This window comes from Penicillium atrosanguineum, assembly GCF_028827265.1.
Source record: "Penicillium atrosanguineum strain IBT 20685 chromosome Unknown utg000001l_segment0_segment0, whole genome shotgun sequence".
Taxonomy (NCBI): domain Eukaryota; kingdom Fungi; phylum Ascomycota; class Eurotiomycetes; order Eurotiales; family Aspergillaceae; genus Penicillium; species Penicillium atrosanguineum.
This window is the reverse complement of record NW_026623133.1, coordinates 2,790,662-2,815,270: the sequence shown is the minus strand read 5'-3', so window position 1 is coordinate 2,815,270 and position 24,609 is coordinate 2,790,662. Positions and strand designations below refer to the sequence as shown.

General features: G+C 50.5%; 7 protein-coding genes across 7 annotated transcripts; 6 read left to right on the top strand and 1 right to left on the bottom strand.

Annotated features, from left to right (window-relative positions):
• Positions 1 to 505: 505 nt before the first annotated feature.
• On the top strand, positions 506 to 975 carry N7443_001085 (uncharacterized protein; the record flags this gene model as incomplete). The annotated part of the gene is made up of 3 exons (XM_056881141.1): positions 506 to 623; positions 683 to 789; positions 841 to 975. The coding sequence occupies 3 exons, from the start codon at positions 506 to 508 to the stop codon at positions 973 to 975; spliced, it is 360 nt and encodes a 119-aa protein (XP_056746379.1).
• Positions 976 to 1,593: 618 nt separating this feature from the next.
• Positions 1,594 to 8,785, top strand: N7443_001084 (uncharacterized protein; the record flags this gene model as incomplete). Its single annotated transcript, XM_056881140.1, has 12 exons — positions 1,594 to 1,674; positions 1,817 to 2,023; positions 2,079 to 2,365; positions 2,581 to 2,672; positions 3,026 to 3,195; positions 3,252 to 3,552; positions 3,705 to 3,868; positions 3,937 to 5,238; positions 5,289 to 5,741; positions 5,795 to 6,052; positions 6,107 to 6,312; positions 7,312 to 8,785. The coding sequence occupies 12 exons, from the start codon at positions 1,594 to 1,596 to the stop codon at positions 8,783 to 8,785; spliced, it is 4,995 nt and encodes a 1,664-aa protein (XP_056746378.1).
• Positions 8,786 to 9,673: 888 nt separating this feature from the next.
• Positions 9,674 to 10,788, top strand: N7443_001083 (acyl-CoA thioesterase; the record flags this gene model as incomplete). The annotated part of the gene is made up of 2 exons (XM_056881139.1): positions 9,674 to 9,775; positions 9,883 to 10,788. The coding sequence occupies 2 exons, from the start codon at positions 9,674 to 9,676 to the stop codon at positions 10,786 to 10,788; spliced, it is 1,008 nt and encodes a 335-aa protein (XP_056746377.1).
• A 91-nt stretch (positions 10,789 to 10,879) lies between these two features.
• On the bottom strand, positions 10,880 to 12,755 carry N7443_001082 (putative isoamyl alcohol oxidase; the record flags this gene model as incomplete). Its single annotated transcript, XM_056881138.1, has 2 exons — positions 10,880 to 12,215; positions 12,274 to 12,755. 2 exons carry the CDS (start codon positions 12,753 to 12,755, stop codon positions 10,880 to 10,882), a joined length of 1,818 nt encoding a protein of 605 aa, XP_056746376.1.
• A 2,035-nt stretch (positions 12,756 to 14,790) lies between these two features.
• N7443_001081 (putative jumonji family transcription factor) lies at positions 14,791 to 19,226 on the top strand (the record flags this gene model as incomplete). Its single annotated transcript, XM_056881137.1, has 5 exons — positions 14,791 to 15,078; positions 15,141 to 15,238; positions 15,298 to 17,265; positions 17,365 to 17,895; positions 17,939 to 19,226. 5 exons carry the CDS (start codon positions 14,791 to 14,793, stop codon positions 19,224 to 19,226), a joined length of 4,173 nt encoding a protein of 1,390 aa, XP_056746375.1.
• Positions 19,227 to 20,615: 1,389 nt separating this feature from the next.
• N7443_001080 (putative GABA permease) lies at positions 20,616 to 22,190 on the top strand (the record flags this gene model as incomplete). The annotated part of the gene is made up of 1 exon (XM_056881136.1): positions 20,616 to 22,190. One exon carries the CDS (start codon positions 20,616 to 20,618, stop codon positions 22,188 to 22,190), a length of 1,575 nt encoding a protein of 524 aa, XP_056746374.1.
• A 545-nt stretch (positions 22,191 to 22,735) lies between these two features.
• On the top strand, positions 22,736 to 24,095 carry N7443_001079 (acyl-CoA-binding domain-containing protein; the record flags this gene model as incomplete). Its single annotated transcript, XM_056881135.1, has 4 exons — positions 22,736 to 22,751; positions 22,814 to 22,927; positions 22,996 to 23,068; positions 23,150 to 24,095. 4 exons carry the CDS (start codon positions 22,736 to 22,738, stop codon positions 24,093 to 24,095), a joined length of 1,149 nt encoding a protein of 382 aa, XP_056746373.1.
• Between the last annotated feature and the right edge of the window lie 514 nt (positions 24,096 to 24,609).

Genomic DNA, 24,609 nt, shown 5'->3' with positions numbered 1-24,609 from the left:
CTCAGCTCACCCGTCTAGAAAGACGTAACCCATCGCTAAATGTTGCGTGAACTGATGGATTATTTGGAGCGTCAAGGTACTCAACTTCCATGTGGCAACTAAGCAGCAGTGGAGAATTTTTGTGCATATATCATGTTGGATGTACAATATTTATTATTTTTCATGCAGTATTCCCGAAGTTACTGCCCCAGTAAAAGAGGCCGTCACTAAAGTTTGATCGTACCATGGAGTGGACGCACTGAGGTTGCCACTGCACACTCCATTTCCTTTTTGGCCAATACCGTCGCTCGGATCCCAAAACAATGGCGTTCCAAGACCATGTCTCTAATTGACTGCCCGGCGATCATTGGAGCGATCTGAACTGCACCCTCGTCGAATGGTCATATGACTGACATCATCACGAATCCACCGGAAGCTCTTTAAAAAGCCGTCCGGCTGGCATATGGGACGACAGTATACTGTCAAGCTCTCATATTCCTGGGATACTATTGATTTCGAACTCACGATGTACCCGGCCTTACTCAAGCATCAGCTCACGCGGCCTTCCGCCTTCCATATCACCAGGCTGGCCCGGGCTTCGGTCCACGGAAAGGCTCAATCCGGTATGAAGGGAGACGATGAATGTACGTACAAAACCATTACTACACAATACTTTACAATGACTTATATCATCTATTCGCAGTCTTCGTCAACACCACTTTCCCCGACGATTATGAAGGGTCGCCCTTGAGGCCCGAAGACATTCAGAAGAAAGAAGCAATGAAGGAGCAGACGGCTGCAGAGAAGATGGTCGGTAGTTTCGATATTGTTTGACGTCACGAAAAAATACTGATCATTTAGTCTACCACCGCGGCGCACAAAGCCGACATTTACGAGAGTATCTTCCCTCCAAAGCCAAATAAGGCCCCGAAGAGAAAGGACTCCAACAAGTCTCCGGAGAATTTCGAGCAAGAGCCCGGTTTGGATGAAATGTGAAATATTTGAGGAAGATCTCGGAAGACTGACTGCGATTTTGAAATGGGGATATGAAATGTTGCGGCTCCGTATAGTGATGTAGTTCAAATGTTGCTCGATTACGGCGTTTTCATAGCACAAATTTATCAATAGTTCTTGAATACCTGGACATACAATGAAACTCCAGGGATGTCTAGACACTTTATCCACTGTGTCCTATGTGAAAATTGAAAGGTGCCATTCCAAATGCCTAAGGCTGGCGGGGGAGCTGCAATTCTGCGAAGGCAAGCATTTGAGCAGCGGGCCAGATGCCCTCCTATTATAGTATAGCGTCGATGCCGGGGGCCGTGCAGATGCCGGGTTCACGCGCTCGTATTGGGACAAGCGCTGATGAGCTGCATTTCTCCGGCTGAGTCGCGAATTGGCGAGGGTCCCCGCAGAATAGAAAGATGTCCACGATCCAAAGCGACCCCATCCATCGGGGCCTGGACTAGACAAGGTTCCGGTTCCGGGTTCAGGTATCAATACCCACCCTTTGGGGTATCATGGATTGGCACAAGCCAGAGAACGACTCGTCTGCCGACGGGTCAGAAGGTGATGAATCGATCGCTGCTTCCCCGGTTGAATCGGTCCACAGCCATGGGAGTTATGTGCGTTCACGTCAACGGACACACAACAGAGTCAGCTTCTCACCGCCAGGCTCGACCTCCTATAGAGCGGGTATACTACAAGACACCCAGCATGAAAGCCCACCAGCGACGGAAAATCGTCGACGCAATGTTCGCATACTTGTCGAAGATGAGTACACCGACTCGCAAACATCGGATGATTCCCTTACTGTCCCTTTAAGACACCGGTACAGATCAAGGTCAATATCTCGACGCCGATCAAGGTCTCCGGACTATCCACGCCGTGGCAGGCGTGCTCCGTCTCGGCCTTACTCACGTTATACACCCTACTATTTGGTGGACTCCCGAAACTCTTCCCCTTTCAGTTCTTCGACATCTTCTCCTTCTTATTCACCCCCACCTCCAAGACTCAGATCGGAAGAAATACTCACCAGAATCCGGTCCCATCAAACCCCAAGCAGAGCCCCAAGCTACCATAGTATTGGCAAAAATCAGGCCGATTTCGCAGATGCCTCGGATGATGAGCACGTTAAAGTTCATCACATAATCAATATTCGGCCCTCTCATTCGATTTATGATCGTGACAATGAACGGAATCCGAAATTCCGAAGCAGGGTATTTACTCAGCAGTCCTCTTTCAAGCATGAGGAAAATCTTCCTCCAGAGACGTACCCCATTGTTCATACTCGGCTCGTCCCGGGAGAGGATGAGCATATACATGACATTGCAGTCCTAACATACGACGAAGGAGCCGCCCGAACAGAGACGGAGACCCATTGGATGTAAGTCTGGCTTTAATTCTCTGCTGTCAAACTCGGCGGATTCGTGAGATTCGTGAGATTTGTCGGGTTTGTATTGTCGGTGTCTGAAGTATGTCATGTTATGCTAATGCTATCCGAAAAAAGTCATATACAAAGCAATTTTCTTAGCTTGGAGCTTCTGGAGGTTTTTATATTGACTCGACAATTTCCCGATCCGTTTGACTGAATATCTACAGATTGAAGCTTTGCGCTTGGATCATATTTCAGAAGTTACGTGCACTCTCATTCGATCGGCCTTCAGACATCTCCGACAGCGAAACGAAAAATCGTACGTGAACGGCAGGTATCTGGATCCTACAGCGCTTAGTTTTGTTGCCAAGGATCATGAAAGCCAGGCAACAGAGGAGTGTTCGGTTGCCTTTTTTGCTTTGCCTTACTTTGCCCTTGAGCCGCTGCGTCGGCAAGATCCCCCTCCCCGGGACTCAATGCATCCCGTAAGGAGTCTACTTCAGTTCCATTATTCGTTTCACCCAACTGGACGGAGGGATGAGAAACAAGTCGTGTGCAATGTTCTTGAATCACCAGAAGTAATTCATGTCCCTCAAACATGGTTGCTTCTGATTAATAAAGGTATCTATTTTCTTCAATCATTGGAATTTCAGGTTCTAATCGATATTTTAGACTTAATCTTGAGCATGGGCCCTTGCAATCTCGAAACACTTCGAGGGAATGTCCTTACTCTAGAAAAGATGGCACAGCCTGAATCTGGTCCTGCAATGCTACAGATCAGATTTATTGACTTGGAAGGCAAGGAATACTGCTTACCCAAGCTGCGATGTCAAACCTGGTTTGTGAGTTCGTTTTATATCTTCCTTGTCTTTAAAAACGGGCTAATCCGCTATGATAGGAGCTTATTACTATGTTCGTCGGCACGTTAGAGGAAGAGAACTTCATGTTGACTTCTTTCTTGAACGATTCATGGAGGGATGAGTACGAGTTACGAGTGGACAACGAGCTTGTTTCAGAAGAAAATTGGCCCGAAATTCTTCGCGAGCGAGAAGGAAACAATGTTACAATTCATATTTTGACGAAGCCTCTCAAGGTTGTGCGACACAATCACTCGCGTCCTTCAGTATCAGCATATGATGCTTACAGCAGTTATGATGGTCCAAATCGCCATCGCCGCCATGGCTATTCGACACGGGCCAGTGAGTTCATCACTGACACTTTTCGACGTCATTGAAGCTAACTCTTGATTTAATCTACCATATAGGCTCGGTCTATCCCATACTCAGAGAGAAGCAGTCTGTCTATTCTATAGCCAATCCTATTCGCCATAATGATTTAATTCGACACCCAGCCTTCATGAATCAGCGAACCAAAGATGACGATGATTCAATACGCCAGTATCGCACTGACGCGATCCAAGAGAATGCTTGGAAGAGTGGCAAGAAGCCCATCCGGTTGAAAGATCTTGCTGGGTTTGAGTTAATGATCCCCTGGCGTGTGGGCCGGACCTGGCGAGTACGATTGTCACCTTGGAAGCTTCCAGATAAAGGATTTTGACTGACAGATTATTCGGAACTATATAGAAGATGGAATCTGTCATTGGCACGAAGATGCAATACGATCCCGAGCATTTGAATGCTTTCAGAGCTGGGGCATACGCTCTGAATGGTCCGGATGGGCTCCTAACCCCTGCAGACTGGGATGACAAGATTTGCCCGGGCTGTGTGGTAGAGCTCAGGCTGACAGGATCCAATGGAAATTTGGAGCTCATTGGTCCTCGTCATCCAAGTCGTGGTCCTAGATCCCCGTCCCGTGCCGAGAGCTCCTCGGGTGCGACAGACCAGACGTTCACGCCAACACCTCTAAGAAGGGTGGACACAGATCATCAAATCGAGCTTCCGGGCTTCGCTGCAACTAGAGCGTCCGCCGAGAATGATGATTGTGAGACCTCCGAATGCCACGGCGAGACTACCATTGTCCAATGCCCCGAGACCAACATGAGAGAGCTCGTCCCGACGCCGGAATTTGACACATCCCCGAAGCCATCTGATCATGATACAGAGCCAAATTCTGCTGAAGAGAACGAACAACATCTTGGCATTACCCAAAAACCCGTTCGAAGAGCTACCGACCTGCAGAGCTTTGTTGAGGATGCCGATGAGGAATCCTCCTCGGAAAAAGGCTCTTTAACTAGTATGACGGCCACGATATCTCCTGCTGAGGGTATTGATCTCGATTTACGTGAAAGCACCGACAGGCAAAGCAGAACTAGCTCGTTTGGTCCTGACCAACCTTCGTTAGAGTTGAGAGACTATCCTATATTATTACGGCACACCTCGAGCTTGAAAATTGAAAACGACTCCATTCATATGGCATCTCTGGAGCAAAAAGAGGATTCTGTTGAAAAATCCACAGTGGCGCAATCCTCTAGTGGGACAGAAACGACGCCTTTATGCCCAATTTTTGCCTGGAAACTTGAAGCAACTGATGGCTTGCCTTCCACCCCATCAGAGAAAAGCGAGCCAATTCCAGATCAATACAGAGACATGGATAGAACAATACGTGCAATCCTGGAAGAAAGAGATGCAGAGGCAAACATTTACTTCCTACAACATGAGCGAGAGAATGACCTTATCAGTAGTCTCTCCGAGTGTTCAAGGATCGATGTTCTGCTGCGGATGAAAATGACCGGTCACGCCCAGAATCGCTCTTCAGATGCCCAGTTTCTGGTCAAGAAAAAGTCTGAGTGGAAAAGAGTACAAGATATCATCAGTGATGCGATGGAAATTCTAGATGCGTTTGTACCAGTGCACTATCAGAACTTGCATCAATTTTGGTTGATCAAGAAGTTCTACGGTGCATTGCTGGCATTTGTCACAAAGGAGGTAAGTCACTTTGATCTAGAAGCTAACAAATCAGCTAATTTATCTGTCAGTACCCTAGAGCTTTTCTTGATTTCATTGGACAAGACATGTCCTACTTTTGCAAAAACATCAGACAGATCCATGCTGGGATCACTCGTGGCGGGGATGAAGAATCAACGACTTTCTACCTCCCCAAAGCTCTGGTAGAAGCCTTCAATCCATTGATCACATATGTCTGTATCTGCAGCCAGATAGACCATGACGCCTCTTCAGATTTAGATCTTCTGAAGCGCTGTGCAAAGAAGGTCCACAAGTCTCTTCGAATCGGAAAGTACCAACTTATTTCCATGATCCGCGCTGGGGACTTTAGTGAGGCCAAGGTCTTCCGGCGTGTAAGCGCCCAGAATATCATTACCATGGTGACTGGGCGACTAGCAAGAATACCGAGCGAGAAGCCAAATGGACTACCCGACCAGGATGGCTTCAACCTTCTACAGATCTACCGGCGGTATATTTCACGACTGGTACAGTCCCCTCACGTGGACGTGTTTTGACTTGATGGCTCATTTGATGACAGGAACTCCAAGTTCGGATGGATCCGAATGCCGAGACTTTTGATGCAATTCAAAGGCTCAGAGAAGAGCTCAATATTGTCAATATCGTACTTGATCAGCAATTGGGAGTCCTGGAAAAGATGAAATTGGTTTGGATCAACCTGAATCAGTCGAGCCAGCAGATCAGCTTGCAGAGCATACACCAGAGTCGAAAGATGATCAAACAAATGAAACGTGATCTGGATGAGCTCGAGGATATGGCCGGCAAAACGTCGATGCTTGTGAGTTACCTCGTTCTGTTCACGTAGCTCTTCAATGCTGACCATAACCAATAGCTCCGATCAATGATTGAAGTGCGGAAAGAATCGAACAGTAGCGCCATCACTATATTCACCATCGTGACGGTTGTGTTCTTGCCCCTGTCATTCATCACATCCTACCTGGGCATGAACAGCGTGGACATTCGCAATGGCACTTTTCACCAGAGCCTGTTCTGGGCTATAGCCCTTCCGAGCGCCGCCTGTCTTATCTTCATCTTGTGGTTTGTTATACGTTTTAGACACCGTGTGAGAAGAATATGGCCCCGTCGCAGGCTCAGGGGGTCTTTGAGGATGATTGCAGCCTGGCTCTACGGGGCCATGGCTGGGGCTGAGACACCCCAAGACTCGACAAACCGGAGCTCTAGAGACGTCACATTAATATAGTTTCTATAGCCGGTCCAGAAATATAATATGAACGATTCTAAATTTGCGGCCACAACTTATCTCTTGACACGTATTTAAAGCCATTTTGAAAAGACACTTTGAGGAAACAAGAAGATTGATGTCGAAAAAGTGCTGAAGAATCAAATATATAGGCCCTCTTAGCGTTTCTTCCCGCTCAGGCTATAGTCTCCTGCCGAAAATTTTCAAGGTTGGATTTTGGGAATACGTGTTCCACCGCCAGCTTCTGTTGTCTATCTCATCGGTTTCATACAACGTAGCTATCAACAAATTTAATGGTGGGCGCCTGCCAATTGATAGTTCAATATATGCTTGATACTACATCTATCATAAATGACCGGTGAGGTGGAACGAAAACGACAAATGCCGAGTACAGTAAATAAAGTAAACCATGAGCTCCGTCAAGTCATCTCGCAATCATTTTGGCAGCGCCAGAAGCAGTAATTTGGGGGCTCATTTGATTTGTAAGATGATACTAGGCAGTTTCATTTATTATGCGCCTGAACTAAATTTAGCAATAATTTAGTGTTGGTAGATCGGGAATAGCTTCGTAGATGGGCAGCGTGAGAATAGGCAACCAGAATGACATAATTCAATTCTAGCCCCCAACCTGTGGGATCGGAACTTTGCAAGCGTTCTTATAGTCGACAGCAAGTTTTCGCTTCTGAGCGCATTCATGCATAACTAAGGAGCAGTTGCTTTTTGAAATGAGGAAAAAGGCATTTGCTCCCAAATCCAAGACGGGCTGTCGAACATGCCGGTTCGTCCGCAAAAAATTCCTGCGATATATCTTCCGCAACGTGATTGACACTTCACAGGATAAGGCGCGTCAAGTGCGATGAGACTCCTGGCGCATGCAACACCTGTTCACAAGCAGGATGGAAATGCGAGGGATACGACGAGGCTCGACTTGCAAGTAGAGGAGACGCCAAAACGACTTCGCTAACAATACAGCTGATCGGAAGAGTCATTCCGGGAAAAACACCGGAGGAGCGACGAAGATTCGCCTTCTTCCAACAAGTCACAGTGCCTGGCTTGGGCGGATATTTTGGCTCTCAATTATGGACCGACCTTGTACTACCAATGAGCCATTCCGAACAAGCGGTCAATCATGCGATCGTGGCTCTCGGTACTCTACATGAAGACCTCGAGGCTCGAGGCGCGCCACTTTCCCGTGAAAATCTCAACAACAGATATCAGCGATTTGCTATTCAACAATTTGGACGTTCTTTGACGATTCTAAACCAACGTCAGCACTCACGAGACCCGAGACTGAGAGATGTCATTCTGACTTGTTGTCTGCTCTTTGTGGCATTTGATTTGCTGCGCGGGCACTATGAGCCAGCGTTGGCTCATTTACGACAAGGTCTTGCCATCATTGAAGAATCGCGTCTAGCTTCTGCGAGCTCTTTGGGAGATTCGAATTCAAAATACATGGATGCAGTCGAGCGATCACTCTTAGCAACAATGAGTCGCTTGGAGACGCAGTCCTTCTTCTTCGGATTGGGTCCTGTTGCCATTCAGAAAGGACAAATCGAAAATGACTATTTCTACACTCTATCAGACGCAAGGCAAGCCTTGGACCAAGAGCTGGCCGAGATTGTTCTCTTGTGCAAGGATGCTAGCCAGATCCCTGCCGAAGCGCGCTTGCCAAATAGGCACCCCGAGCTTGCGATGAGACAGATTAAGATCAAAAGGCAGATTGAGGATTTTTCCAAACGACTTTCCCAATCTGAATTATACTTCCTTCGTCCCAAGAGTATCAAGGAACATCGTGGTCTTGATCTAATTCATTTACATTGCATATTATTCAATATCCTGCTGGAAACTGTTCTTGTTGGGGAGGATCAATCCATCTACAAGGAATACCTTGACCAATTTGAACACATTCTGGTCCTTTCAGAAAAGATTTCGGACAGTTTCTTAGAAGAGAGCACCTCTCATTCTCGTCCCACGTTGTTATTTGACATGGGCGTCCTTCCATCCCTTTTTCTCATATGTTGGAGATGCCACGATTTAAGTCTGCGCCGGCGAGCATTAGAGGCCCTTGAGGCATGGCCACATCGAGAAGGCCTCTTTGATTCCCGGCTGCTTGTGATATTTGCACAGCAGCTTATTCAATTGGATGTGGAACTTTCTTTGTCAAGTGATCGGACGCCGATATCGATTATTGACCCAGCGCTGGAGATATCGCAGGACCAGACTTATGCCATATTAAAATACCACTCTCGAGAATTGGGCCAAGAACTTTCGCAGAGGACGAGGGTCGTTGTGATAGATGAGAATTGCTGAATGCGTACAACGCTCCCGAGGGCGGAGGGGGGAACTTCGGTAATAGATTCATGAATCGAGCTCATAATTTATATTAGAATCGATGGCTCTTTGTATAGGACATCTCGAAAGTTACTATATCGACCACTTCTGCAGCCCGCCCAAGAAGATAATCTCAGGTGGTCTAAAGACTTTGTTCTTTCGGGTGTTCTCAACATTCTTTAAGAAATTTTGGTGAAGGTCGTTCTAGTCATCCTTCTGCACCTGTCCAATAAGCCATTCGAGTATTTCTTTAAGAGGCCCGGGGAGACAAGGCATGACGGCGTATTCAGAAGTATTTAAATAATCTCCGTGGTTAAGCTGTAGGCCGTAGTGAAAGCATCCTCGTTCAAGGTGAAGTCTCCTACCAACCATGACATGAAAGTACAGCTGCGCGAGTTAGTTTCCACAGTCAAACTACGAGATTGAGTCAATAACCAGGCCTGGGCAGGTTTCAGCTCCTTCTACTCAGGTATCAACGAAGATCCCATTCCCGATCCATCCTCCATACTTTGATGAGTCAGCATCACGTGTGCTGCACCAGCCTCGGTCCCTTTTCCCAACAAAAAAGATGCTGATCGTGCAGGTGATTGTTCGGCTTAGGAGATCCCATCGATCCATTACGTCGACATTCATTTCTCGCATCTTTTGTCACTCTTAGGCAGGTTCGTGTCGCGTTGAAACAAGGGTGTACCATTCAAAGAACTTGTATATCCAACGATCTTGTTATCGCTTATCAGTACCTGCATGAACCAACAGCTCGTCACATCTCAGTGCGGCTGAATTCACATATCTTGGCCCAAGCCACATTTCACTCGTTCGTCTTTAAAGACCATGTCAACCATCCAGGGTGCGCTCAGCACCGAAAACATGCGCAACCTGCTGACAGTCGTCGCGTCACTCGCGTCATGGAGAACTTTCGCCCTGCTTTTGGCCCTCCTCAATATGAAAAACCTCCCATTCTTTTGGCATGTAAGTATTGCCCGGGTAATTTAGCGATTTGATAATCGAATGTCACTTCGGTCCGGTGGAGCCGAACTGTTGCCCTGGATGTGTACAAAGCTGACCCGTTTCTCCAGTTCCGCCTGTTATACCACTTTGTGGGGAACCTGCGTCTCAAGCCCAATGCTCCTTTCTTCCCCAAGGGCAAGGCTATGGTGGATGCACAGGGCAAGCCCACACATCCGGTCTTTGTGTCGTGCGGAATCACCTCGCGGACACCGTTGTTGGAGACCGATTATAATTTGCACAAGTCCAACAGCACATACTTCACGGACTTGGACGTGTCGCGTACGGCGCTAGTGACTCGTATTTACAGTCCTGGGGTTGGAATTGTCAGCAAAGAGCTGGACCAGGAATTCCTGGAGGCTAGTAAGAAGGAAGGAAAGCGCGCGCCGAAGCGGAAGCCGATTATTATTGTGCTTGGGTCTGTGTATTGCAGCTTCAAGCGTGAGATCAAGCCCTTTGAGCTGTATGAGATGCACTCGAAAGTTATCTCCTGGGATAAGAAGTGGATGTACATTCTCACATGCTTTATGCGACCTGCTAGCAAAGCTGGTGGTGAGAAGACGCTGTTGGCTACTGCCTTGAGCAAGTACGTTGTTAAGAAGGGCCGGCTGACCGTTGCTCCCGAGAGACTTCTGCGGGCGAGCGGTTTTATTCCTGCGCCGCCTGTGGAAAGTCAGGATCAAACTGCACTGGACTCGTCCGCTGAAGCTTCTGTCATCGGAACACCGGCTAGCGGTGATGAAGGTATCATGGCCACGGGCGTGGATGGATCCATGGTGCAAGAGGTGCTCAAGATGGGCGATGATCAGATACCCGGTCGCGAAGTGCTCGAGGAGCAGAAGAAGTCCAACTCAGACTCTTGGAGCTCTGAAGAATGGAGTTGGGCACGTATCGAGAAAGAGAGGCTCCGGGGATTGGCTGTTGTGGAGGGATATATCAACCTGGATGACAAACTTCACCAAGAGTGGGCTCAATAGACCTAGATATTATAATACGGACTGGCTTCATAGACAATACATGTTGATACATCTCGGGGTGTGATTCACATTTACCAGACCACCTGGGCACCTAATCCACCCGACAAAGCAGACCACTGTGCAAATCATAGTTCCACATGTCACTTCCAATCCCACTCCAAACAAATATACTTCCGATCGGATCGTACTTGAGCTTAGTCTCTAGAAGCCGATCATAATTCTCACCGTAGAAATCGTGTTTCCACGTACTGGTGAAGGGATTGCCTTCGTTCATGTATGCTCCGCTACTGGGAGCCCAGTTCCTCCAAACGGGCTCTTTGACAGTCTCATACCACTGTGCACCAGCTGCCAAAGCCTGCCTTGGATCCCCTGTCGCATTCACGGAGGCACCATATGCCATGACATGGGCATATGCTGTGCGCCAAGCTGGAAGAACGCTTCCACGTCTCTTCTCGGGGACGTTGGCTGGTCCGAGCCCAGCCTGCATACCGAACAACAACATAGAACCTTTCTCGGTATCTTGTGCAACAGAGATCTGCTGAAGATAATCGATCAAATTCTCTCTCTTGAGGCTGAACAGCTCGGGTCTTCCTAAGAGCCGGCTGGTAAGTAAACTCGTTGAGCCAGCTGACTGGCTGGCGAGGTAGTTTGGCTTGGTAAACGACCAGTAGCTCTGGGAAGTTGGTGGTGTCAAAGTGAGATTGAGATGAGGGTGATGACCCTCGGTTATTTGAGATTCGAGTTCGTGGAGAGTAGCGTTCATGCTTTCCGTGGTCGAGTTGTAGCTGGTTAAACTAACAAAAACTGCTGCTCCGGGGACAGCTTCACTCAGGCCCAAGAGGCTTACGGCCTGCTCGCCAGTCACTGAGGTCACCGTCCCCGTGATGCCTGTATCCATCAAATCTGGAATCTGGGCAACTGTTTCGGCAAGGGCTGCCCAGGACGCGTTCTCGCTCTCATTTGACTTGTGACGCGGATAGAACGTCAGACTACCAGTGACCACACTAGCAGGAACGGGATGAGTTTTGAGGATGAATTCAGTCACGACTCCGAATTGACCTCCGCCAGCTCCCCGAACCGCCCAGAAGAGGTCTTGGTTCTCCTCATCGTTGGCAACTAGGCGGCGACCGTCGGTAGTAATCACAGTGACCTGCAGTACCTGATCGGATGCCAGACCGTAGTGGCTAGACAAGAGTCCATGGCCACCGTTTAAGATCAATCCACCCAGTCCCACAGTCGCGTCTTCGCCTCCAACTACTGTTCGTTTTACCTGATGAGCGACGGTACCAACAGAACCCCAGTTGTTCCCGCCCCCAGCGACGACCACGTCGGCGGTTTCATTGCTTCCAGGCACCCGCCAGGCTAGGAGATGTTGAATTTGGTTGAAGTTGTGGGTCCAAATAGAGATGGCATAAGCACCAGTTGATCTGGGAAGGGTGTTAACATGACTTTGTAAGTTAAGACATGTGTAGTGAAAGAGCCTACCTGCCACCAAGATCATGGCCTGTCGACTTGATCACCGTACGGATTCCTTTCCGATACGCCCATGCCATGGCAGTAGAAACTTGATTCTCAGTGGTGGCATTAACAATGTATTGAGGTAATCCATCAATGCTGCAACGTTTTTCCTTGCTGTATCCATCCGCACCGGGCGGCACACAGGAGTTGTTACTGTAGATCGAGTAGTCGGTACTTTCGGGCCAAGCGGAGTGATAGGCGGCGTAAGACCAATGTTTTGTCACATCGGAACAATTATAAGGGGAGTCGAACGGGTTTCCCGGGTAGCAAGACGAAGCGACTGGGATGGTGCGAAGGAGGGTTCCTTCGATAGACTTATTGAGGCCAGACCATTCTTCGGGAGAAGGCCAACTTTTGTCAGAGGGAGATAGCTTACAATATGCAGCCAGCACTGGACTAATTGCTGCAAATGTGAACAAGTAAAAGAGTTGTAACGCGATAGGATGCATATTGAAGGTGGAGGTTGAAATGTTTTTACTCGTTCTGACCTTGGCTATATATACCTACGCAACTCTTCGCCAGGCTTAGGGAGCAATACGAACACGAGTGAACATTTACGAGCATAATCAAGCTGATGCCTAACTAGAGGGACTAGATGATGATATTAGTAGCTTGCTAGTTTTAGCAGGTATTCCTGTTCTGTACACTTATATACGAGTACGGGTGCACATGTGGGGCTCGAGACCTTCTTCACATTCCAAGGTCAAACCATGGTCCAGCGGGAACTAGCTAGTACGGAAGTTTGATTAAGCCCAATTCAAGTACTTGAAGGCTGAATGGTCATATAGCCAATAAGGAACTTTGAAGCGTGCACGCAACTTTTCCGTCGGTACCTCCCACTATATTGTTAGCGTCTCCCTACACCGTCATATTTAATCAGGAAGACATTGGATGGGACGATTGAACGTATGGGGTGAACAGAAAGTGAGAAAAAAGGCATTTTGCATGTGTTATTCAGTTTCTGATGTTTACAAGGTTGCTCAATGCTAGTCATTCTGAGAGTGTCGGGCCAACTGCTCACTTCGGCGTCATGTATGTATGTACCTTCAGTGTTGCCCTAGACATCGCGTCAACCAAACTAGATTTGACGCCTCCAGCGCTTAGGATAGAAAGCAGTATCTCGTGTTCGTAATACTTTACTTTTACCACAATCATATGGGGGGTTAAAAGGTGCGTGTTGCGAACGTTCCCTCCTGTGTCGGGAGCAGATCCCTACATGGATAGATCTACGCGGAGCCTCCGATTAACCCGATGTCGGTCGGCAACATGAAACACTTGAGAAGAGAAGAGATTTGGTAGTTTCAGAAGGACTGTAATGACGCAATAGCATCAATGATAGCGCAGGATTCTCGAAACTGACGACGCACAGCCATATGGGATCGTATTAGTTAACAAATATTCCCGGGAGTTCAGGCATCAAGGGATGGCCGAAACTCGGCTCCGGCGGTATCCGAGAGCTCAGCACAGCCCTCTGTATTACTTACCGTAATGAGGACCACAAAGTCAGGTGACTTCATAGCTGAACGGTTGTAACCGACGTCACGTACTGTGAGAATATCATCAAGCACGTGATTTTTAACAAAATCACGTGATCCGACGCATGGACCAAGCTCATCGAGTTGTCGCAATCGCAGTTTGTCGCGACCTAGTCTCCCTTTCACGGCCCAGTGAACTTGTAAATTCGGTGAGTCGTTTGATTCATTTCTATTGTTCGTCCCTGCATCTTTTCGCTGTTCCCCTGCCTCCCATGCTGTCCCCCTTGGAAATCATACTGTCCGAGACCGGACAAGTGGTAGTACAGTATGATACCAGGACCAGGCCTAAGGAAAATCCACTTATTTTCCCGTCTGATCGGACGATTCCCACCTGCCCCAAGAACATGAAGCTCTGATACGCCCGATTGCCTGGGCATCATTCCTCAGATTGTTCCCCCCTGCCTTTCTGTGCCAGTGTCAGGCCATCGTCTTCTGCTCCACCCTCGAGCGTCCAGGCGCCTGCATGATTGGCCCTTAGTGGTTAATTGCTCAACTTCGTCCACTCTTTCCACCCTTTTCAGCGCCTGTTGGCAAACCTGGCCTAGCGCCCTTTTGCCTGGAATGACCTCTACGCAGGAGACTTCCTACACCTAGTCCTTTGATTTCTTGCCTTGCCTTACCGACTCGCATATCCTGTTGCTTATTCTCATTGGTGATTGCCGCTAAGATCTTAGTCGTTTTGTCCCGTCCGCCTTAGGGGGAAAAAAGAGCCTCCGAAGCAGCTCTTATCGCGATCGTCCGCTCTCACGAACATCTCCGCTACATCACCTCCCTGACCAACATCACCTACCTCCAACCGATCCTACTTTCCTCCGATTCGATTTGCCGGATTCTTGCAACTTCCCTGACCGCTGGGAACAATCTACTCTTCGCCGTCGCTCAGCGGTCGCTCTCTACGACGACGGTGCCACTCTCGAACAATCTTTTCAATCTACAATCACTCTCGACCATGTCGGTAGCTTTCGATCAGCCGCCTCTCGATGCGCTCGTGAGCGGCCCGGTTGTCGACTCTGCCTCAATTACGCCGCCGCGGAGCGCAAACGGAAAGAAGGATATCCCCGAAGGAGTGCCCTCTGAGTTATCAGACCTGGAGCTGGATCAGAAGTCAACTCAGGCGCCCGACGAAATGCCGATCAAGCAGGAAGAGCAGGAAGAACAGGAAGAACAGGAAATAGACATCGGTCCAATCGAACCCGACCATTACTACGGCGATGGAAAGATCCCCGTGTTCAAACCGGTGAGCAGAGTATTTGATTGCCTTTCCTTGCAAGAGCGAATCTAACCAATAACTTGTGCTAGACTATGGATCAATTCCGAGATTTCAAAAAGTTCATCAACAAAATCGACGGTTATGGAATGAAAGCCGGAATCGTGAAAGTCGTGCCTCCAAAGGAATGGTGAGTGTGCGGAACATAGACATGATGTGGATGATTATACTCATATATGTTTTCTGAAGGACTGATTCACTCACCCCGCTGGACGAGGCAGTGAAATCAATTCGTGTGAAGAATCCTATTATGCAAGAATTTCATGGTTCGCACGGCACCTACACCCAAGCAAACATCGAAAAACAGCGCACCTACAACCTACCACAATGGAAGGGTCTTTGTGAGGAGAGTAGCCATCAACCCCCTGCTCGCCGAGGAGAACGACGCCGCAACCAGGAACGCGGGAACCGTACGGCCAACACCCCGCGGCCCCAGTCTGCCCGTCCGACAGGTGACGGCGCCAAGCGTCGTCCTGGCCGTCCTCCTAAGCGCGGAAACCAGATAAAGGTTAAGGAGGAACCCGTCGATGATGCCGACTCTTCCAAGCCAGAGGGGCCCCCGACCCCTGTGTCGCCCGAATCACATCCCGTCGAGACCAAAAGCGAGGACCTCAGCGAAGGTGAATCTCTTCCCCCTACAAAGCCCAAGGGCAGACAGCCCAAGTCTGTGACTTCACGACGCAAGAACAACCGTGGCGAAACAGTGGATCATTTCGACGAAGAAGCGTTCAAGGGATTTGATTATCGCATTCACGATCACGAGGACTATACCGCAGAGAGATGCGAGGAGCTCGAAACAGCATATTGGAAGTCTCTCATGTACAACAACCCGATGTACGGAGCGGACATGCCCGGTTCCCTCTTTGAAGACTCGGTCGATTCGTGGAATGTCGCCAAATTGCCTAACCTGCTTGATGTTATCGGTCAAAAGGTGCCCGGTGTCAACACAGCATATCTATACCTTGGAATGTGGAAGGCCACTTTCGCTTGGCACCTTGAGGACGTGGACCTTTACAGCATCAACTACATCCACTTTGGTGCCCCGAAGCAGTGGTACAGCATTTCACAGGAGGACGCCCCCAAATTTGAGGCGGCTATGCGCAGTATCTGGTCAAGCGATGCAAAGAATTGCGATCAGTTCTTGCGCCACAAAACATATTTGGTTTCCCCAAGCTTGCTTAAATCTCAGTATGGCATCACCGTGAACCGACTTGTCCACTACGAAGGAGAATTTGTCATCACTTTCCCTTACGGCTACCATTCCGGCTACAACATCGGTTACAACTGTGCCGAGTCGGTCAACTTTGCAACTGAGAAGTGGTTGGAGTATGGTCGGGTTGCCAAGAAATGCCACTGCGAGGCGGACAGTGTCTGGATCGACGTTGATGAGATCGAGCGTAAGCTACGTGGTGAATCGACACCCGAGTATTATGGCGAATACGACAGCGACCTCGAAGGGTTTGAAGGTGCTTCAGATCTTCTTACGCCTCCGCGCAGTGTGCCCGAGAAAACCTCCACCCGGGGTCAAAAGCGGAAGAACGCGGGCGACGGCCCGAGAACCAAACGAATTAAACTCCACCTCCAGGGACCACGGAAGATCCCGTGTCTACTATGCCCTAACGATCTTGATTACGAGGATCTGTTACCGACGGAGGATGGCAAGGGCAATGCTCACCGGCGGTGTGCATCGTTCATCGAGGAGACCACTATCCTCCGCGATGCATCTGGCAACGAAGTCGTGTGTGATATCGACAGGATCCCTAAGGCTCGTCTAGATTTGAAATGCCTCTTCTGTCGCGAGGTTCGTGGCGCTTGCTTCCAGTGCAATTTCGGGAAGTGCACTCGAGCCTATCATGCCACATGTGCGCTTTTGGCTGGTGTTCAGGTCGAACATGGGTCCATTGCCGTAATTGCCGATGATGGTCAACAATACTCGCTACCCAGCGTGGACTTGAAGTGCAAATTCCATCGTCAAAAACGCCCAGCTGGTCTGCTCGGGGAGTCATCCGACTTGGATCGCCGGGTGATTGAAGCTGCTCGTCGTCTAGTGCAAGGTGTTTTGATCCAATTCCAAGTCGACAAGGAAATCAATGGCGCCATTGTGCTTCAGAACCGACCGGAAGAGCGGAGTCTCCTGCTGAAGGTTTTGCCGAGAGGGTAAGTTTGTTGTTTCACTCTGCCATTCCAACCCCACTTGCCCCTCTAAAAAAAGAACAACCCAAAACCAATAATCCCAATACTGATAATTGTCAACAGAGATGTCATTGAGATGCCATATCGATGGATGCTGGTGGTGCGCAAGAGTAATTTCGTGCCCCTCGCGCCAGGCATCCCACCGCTCCCGGCCCACTTAGCGCGCAAGCCCGAACGCAAAGAGCTCGAAGCGGCTATCCCGGTGGCAGGCAGTGCCTTTGGCGACACCGGATCTCCCTATCAATGGGCCGAGTTCGAGACGGTGGATGCAACTAGGAATTCATTTGCCCCACTGACGGTCAACCTGGACAAAGGGGAACAGGTGTGGCATTACCTGGGAGCTCCGTCCACCGAGAGTAGGGCACAGTATACGCACAACCCTAGCGTGCCTATCCACAACCCGCGGGCCAATTTCCTGGACAGCGTCAAGTCGCTTGGCGTGGCTGGAGTCAGTGCTCGTGCATCGAAGATCTCACCCCACCACCACTTCCGCTATGCTCCCACCGCCCCTGCCCCTCCCTACCAGCAAAATCTTTACGCCCGACAACCCCAGGTAAAACAACAACAACAACATCATTATCTGACCCCCTCGCTGCAATCCCGACCGCCCTCCTTTACCTCCGCTCCCTCCCTGCAGCACCTTGCCCCTCCCCCCTCACCCTGCCCCTGCTGCCGGTGCTGCTGCTGGTCCTGCGATGCCGTCGGCCTTTCGTACCCTTCCAAATCAATCTACCCGTCATGCCCCCTATCCTTCCGTCGCCAAGTCGCACCAGCAGCAGCATCACCTCCCTTCCACCAATACCTTTGCCAACGTTCGTGAACTTATTGCCCGCCGTCGTCTGGCCCAGATCACCGACCATGCCAATGTCTTCGCCGGGTACACGATCGTTAGCCCCGAATTGGTGGTAGAGACCCTGCTGGGCCCCATGGGCTCCATTCCCCCGGCAAATGGCCTCGAGAAGCTCGAGCTCGCCATGGCCCAGCAGCGGGTGCAGCCTCGGGCTGCTGATGGAACCTTGTTACCGCCTCAGACTCTGAATATGCGGTCGGAGGAGGTGACTCGTCTACTTCAGATGCTTCGGTTTTCGTTAGTTAGCCATCGTGAGCGACTAGACGTCATCCAGAAGAAGGAGTCGGAGGGGGTTAAGCAAGAGACCATTGATCGGGGAAGCGTGGCTGCGGCTAAGATGCCGGGTAAATACGCCTTCCTTGATCAGCAGCGGGCCCTGGCTCCCAAAGTGTATCAGTCCCCGTACAATATGCCGTCCGGCCTCTCTGAGTATGCCAAGACGACCTATGGGCTGATCCATTCGGAGGGTGAGCCGCCCAAGTCGTCACTGGCCAATGATTTCTTCAACAGCCTCTCCCAGGTCGACAAGGAAAAGATTATGAAGACATGCGGCAGCTTTGTGCAGCGTGCTATCGACCGGTCGACCAGCCATAGCCGACATAGCTCCACTGGCTCTAATTTACGGCTATCATCAGCACTGGCTCAGCAGACCTCCAACCCGACCATCGATATCACGACGGTAGACGATCCCCCACTCTCCGGTCTGGATCTGCCCCTGCATGCCGATTCCCCAGGTTCCAGTTTCGGCCGGTCGCACCTGCGGTTCCAATCGCCCAATGAATTCCCTATCCACGGCCCCGATCCCCATCCCGATCATCACGATCTCTTTGGGGATCAGCAGGCAAACACCCGCTTTTGGCAAAACGGGCCGTGGATTGCTGGCGATGGCAACACCCCGAATGACGAGAACCGAACGTTCTTCGGACCGCAATTCGGGCCGCACGAACGTCTCAAGCACGACTATGCCTCCTCCGACATCTCCCTGGGCAAGGGACCGGGATCTTTACACTCTGTCGACATGGCTGGTTTCGGCCTCGACGCAACTGATGATCTCTGTGGCGAATTGAGCCCATGAGCCACCGGTCGATGCTGCTGCACACTTTCGACCTCTTCTTGTACCCCCTGCATCTGGTTTTCCTCGCGACTGTACTTGCATCTCTCTCATGTTACGACTTCACCGGCCTGACGATTGCATGACTGGGCGTTTTTTCGTTCCCCATTTTCGACCTTGATTCTCACGATCGTCCTCCACGGGTCATGTTTTTTACGATTTGGAGTTGACACTAGCTGGCTGGTCACGACTCAGCGATCTTTCTTTCTTGTTTTTTTTTTTTTTGGGATTTCTGTATCCCATTTCTTCCCTGCCTCCCTGTCCCCACTGTCTCCACTGTCTCCTCACCTCTCACCTGGACACGAATCTCATTTTCCACAAGTCGCTCTGGTTTAGACTGGATTTGTCGATAGACTGGAGTTCGTTTGCTCTTTGTGTTTTCTCGCCATCCCTAAAAGCTCTTCTCTCCTCTGCTCCCACTCCCATCCCGTTCAGTCAATCCTCTGTTCCACGTCCACGTCCACCTCCACCTCCTTTCCCACCTTCCCCCTTCCACTGCTTATCTCCCTGACGTCGATATTTCGGGCCTACTTCCGCCCCTCCCCCCCGCGTCATCTCACTGTGCGCGGCTAGATACACCAAACAAGAAAAAAATTTCTTTCCAAGAAGCCAGTGATTCTACTGGATGTTTGTGCGCCCCCTTTTGATACCCCCCTCGCACTCCCCCCGGGCGCTGCCGAGTGAATTCGAGGCTCTGGTCCGAGCTCGACGCCTCGATTCCCGGCATCTTCCCCTTTCTCATTGATCGTCTTATCTTGGCGCTCATCTCGTGCTGTATGTTATCTTTGCCACCGTGGTAAAGAAACTCCGGCCAAAGTCAGATGTGGCAGCCGTCACCATTGGTGACCTTAGGCAGAAAAAAAATAAAAACAACAAATCCATCAATCCATGATCGAAGTAGACCCTTGCTAGCGAAGGCTGTAGGTTCGCAGGCACTACGTAAATTAAGGTAGGCTTAGCCAGTTCCAAAGAAGGAAAACCCGCGGCTGAGCAAGTGGCAAAGGGACTCCACCAAGCTAGATAGCTTATCCCGCTTATCACCTCCGGCCCTTGATTTACCAGGACGACCTGCGAATTAGTCACTAGTTCGTAGCTAATAAGCCTCCGCGCCGTAGAACCTCCGCCGATAAGCTGTGTTTCGGACGCCCAAGAATCCATCCATGGTCCTATTTGCCCATTTGCTGCCTCCTAAACTTTCGCCCACCGCGGTCTCGGACCGCGATGCGACCACGTTTATCATGCGGGGTCTCGTCATTTCACTCTCCAGGCCTTCCTCTAACTTCTTAAATAATTCAAGCTTCCCTGGACGTCTTCCTTCCCCAGACCCAAATTATTGGCCCACTTTAACCTATCATGGCCGATGCCTCCGCCGACGAGGCCCTGGCCCGTATGGGCTACAAGAGCGAATTGCCCAGAAACTTAAGCATGCTCAGTATCCTCGGCTTGTCCTTTGCAATTATGGCCGCGCCCTATGGCCTCAGTACCACCCTCTATATCACCCTCGACGACGGCCTCTCCGTGACGATCATCTGGGGCTGGGTCTTCGTGACCCTCATCTCAATCGCGATTGCAGCCTCTCTCGCGGAAATTTGCGCCGTCTATCCCACCGCTGGCGGTGTCTACTACTGGAGCGCGATGCTTTCCACGCGTCGCTGGGCACCACTCATGTCGTTTATCGACGGCTGGCTGACCCTCGTGGGCAATTGGACTGTGACACTGAGTATTATCTTTGGTGGCGCGCAGTTAATTCTGAGCGCCATCTCGCTGTGGAATGAGTCCTTTGTCGCGAATGCTTGGCAGACGGTCCTGTGCTTCTGGGCTGTGACGCTGGTTTGCACACTCGTCAACATCTTCGGCTCGCGCTGGCTCGACCTAATTAATAAAGTTTGCATTTTCTGGACCGCTGCTAGCGTCATTATCATCCTGGTTACGCTTCTCACCATGGCGGACCACCGACGCAGTGGCGAGTTCGTTTTCGCAGAGTACGATTCTTCGCAGAGTGGTTGGCCTGCTGGTTGGGCCTTTTTCGTTGGCTTGCTGCAGGCGGCGTACACGCTCACGGGTTACGGAATGGTCGCTGCCATGTGCGAGGAGGTGCAGAACCCGCATCGCGAGGTGCCCAAGGCTATTGTGCTCTCGGTGGTCGCCGCGGGCATAACAGGTCTTCTCTATTTGATCCCCATTCTATTCGTCCTGCCCAAGGTGCAGATGCTACGCGACGTGGCGAGCGGACAGCCGATCGGACTGGTTTTCAAGACCGTGACGGGCTCCGCGGGCGGTGGCTTCGGTCTGCTCTTCCTGATTCTGGGAATCATGATGTTCGCGGGCATTGGGTCCCTGACTGCTGCCAGTCGCTGCACGTATGCCTTTGCTCGGGATGGAGCGATCCCTGGTTTCACGCTCTGGCGCCGCGTGAATAAGAAATTGGACGTACCCGTGTGGTCGATCATTCTGTCTTCCACGGTGATTTCTCTGCTGGGTTTGATCTACTTTGGTTCTACCGCCGCTTTCAACTCCTTCACTGGCGTGGCGACCATTTGCCTTTCCACCTCGTACGGCCTGCCTATTTTCATCTCCATGCTCCGGGGCCGCAAGGATGTTGCTCAGTCTACTTTCTCCCTTGGCAAGTTTGGATTCGTGATCAATGCCATTACGATTGCTTGGATCGTGCTCGCTGTTGTTCTCTTCTGCATGCCCTACACATTGCCCGTTACGGCCTCGGGGATGAACTATGCCAGTGTTGTGTTTGCTGGATTTGCCGGCATCAGTATCGTCTGGTATTTTGCATATGCGCGCAAGCACTTCACCGGCCCTCCGGTTAGCAAGGAGGAGGTCTCTGCGGCGGCGGGCGTTATGACAGGCAGCGCGGTGGACTCCGAGAACGCGATCCCCGAGATTGCAGACTTGAAGAAGTCGCCGAGTCTTTAAAGCGAGTGTGTATAGCTATTTTCCAATAATACATTGAGACATTATAAACACATAACCATTAGACCACGGAAATGTAAAAAAAAAGCATAGAAAACATGTTGCGCAGATGCAAGGAAGCACGATGTAGCGGAGAATCACAAGTGCCCTGACGATCTTCTCCGAGAGCCGCGGTCCACGTCAAACACGCCACATTTTCGGCCTTCGCCCTGATGCACGAGAGCATCTCCTATACACTGTTCACTCTACATTGTACGCCCAGGTACCTCTATCCAGGGTGATCACCAATTCGAAGTCCTCTCGAAACCTCCATCCGACCCCGGAGCTGTCGCGTGCGGGAAATCAGCGCTTTCCCGAGTCCAGGAGTCACGAAGGGGAGAACGCTACCGATCAACTTTCCGACGAACAACACCCCTGACCACCGCGACCCTTCCGGCCCCTATATACTCGATCGCTCTTATAACCTTCCCCCATGACGCTCGTCCGCGTCTGCCGATGCCCAACCCCGCTTCCATGAAGACAGGGCAGATTACGGAACTTCCAGCAGCATGTCGGACTCTGTAGGTGCGTATACCTCTGATAACCATGCCCGATAACGATTTCTGATTGCTGATTACTTTGCGCAGATCGCGTCTTCGTTCATGCTCTTAATACCGTCAAGAGGATCCCCCGGACGGGGACCGCGCGCCCTCCGGCGGCTGAGCGGCTGAAGCTTTATGGCTTGTATAAGCAGAGTATGGGTAAGTTGTCTTCCCAGAAGCTCTAGGAGATATTCGGGGAATGTCTTGATACTGATACTCTTGCACAGAGGGGGACGTGGACGGTGTGATGGATCGCCCGATTGGGAATACCTCGGAGGTGCACGCGGAATGCGAGAAGTGGTATGTCTATACAAGCACTGATCCCAGAACTCTCTCTGGAAAACCTCATAAAATCCAGACTAACCAATCCTCTTGATACAGGGACGCCTGGTACGCGCAGCGCGGCCTTACGCGCACCGAAGCCAAACGTCGATATATCGGCACTTTAATCGACACTATGCATCAATACGCTTCCCAAACCCCCGAAGCCCGCGAGTTAGTATCCGAGCTCGAGTTCGTCTGGGACCAGATCAAATATAACGCCTCCTCCTCATCATCTTCAAGTCCATTACATGCCGTCGGTGTGCCACCCTTATCACGACACCAGGGCAGCTCGTACGGAAGCATAGGAGGCCGACTAGCAGGGTCAACAGGCGCATACGATAGACCCAACCGAGTAGACGATGGTCGAGACTCACGGCTTCGCGTCTTGAGCCCCGTTAGCCAGCCCGAAGAAGAAGAGTACTACCGTCGGCGCCGATCAATGGATGTCGAAGACCAGGCGGAGGTAGATGACGATGAAGAAGACGAGGAATATGAAGAAGCACGCGATAGTCTCTATGAAGAAGCAGACGCCGCAAGTACGAATGCGGATCTCCGCTCCGAAACAGAACATACATCTCACAGCCACGACCCGCGACACCAACCCACTAGCGGGGACAGTGCCAGCGGCGTCGAAAGCCAAAGACACTCACGGCACGACTCGCACGACGTACAGCCGAAAGATAGCCGGTGGCGACGGCGTGTCGAGCAAGCGTTAACCAAGATGACGGCGGAGATCGCAGCAGTCCGTGAACAAATGGAGTCGCGCACATTAGCGCACCGACGTCGGTCAGGCGTCTGGGCGTGGTTGAAGTGGATTCTGTGGACGGTTATGCGCCAGATTGTGTGGGATTTGGCGCTTTTAGGCGTGATTCTGATTGTGATGCGTGTACGTGGGGATCGGAGACTTGAGAATCGGTTGCGTGATGGGTGGCAGGAGCTTAAGGCTAGGCTGGGCCGCTTTAAACTTCTTAAGAGGGTCGGTGATGCTCCTCTTCTTCCTTAGCTCTCTTCTTTGGATCCAGGGCTGTCGGGTAAAGCCCGAGTAAATAATTCGTTGTTCATTTGGATCGTTGGTGGTTGCATTTGCCGACTTGGTTTCTTTCAAATGTTCTGATTGGAGTTTGTTTCTTTTCGATGTTCACATCTTCTTTCTTTTGTCCAGTACATATGGGTTTCAATTCGAGGTCTCCAGGGCTTGGCTTTTCCCTTTTCCTTTCCCCCTTTTTCCTTTGGTTATGAGTTCTCCTTGCGGCGTGTGATAGGATAGACCTTTCTCCGATCTAGACTATATATCGGCTTAGAACCGTTCGAGCATGACCTGGTGGGTGTTGTCCATACTTTAGAAATTGATCGACTGCTAGGCTTTGTTCATCTTCCTTCTCAACATGTTTACTATGTTCCGTATGGACCATACTTGATATTGAAATCTACGTTCGTGGACGGATGCACCATTTCCCAGACTCCTATATAGTCTCATTTCAAGGCTAGAGGTGCCTTGCAAGGCTCAACCCATTTAG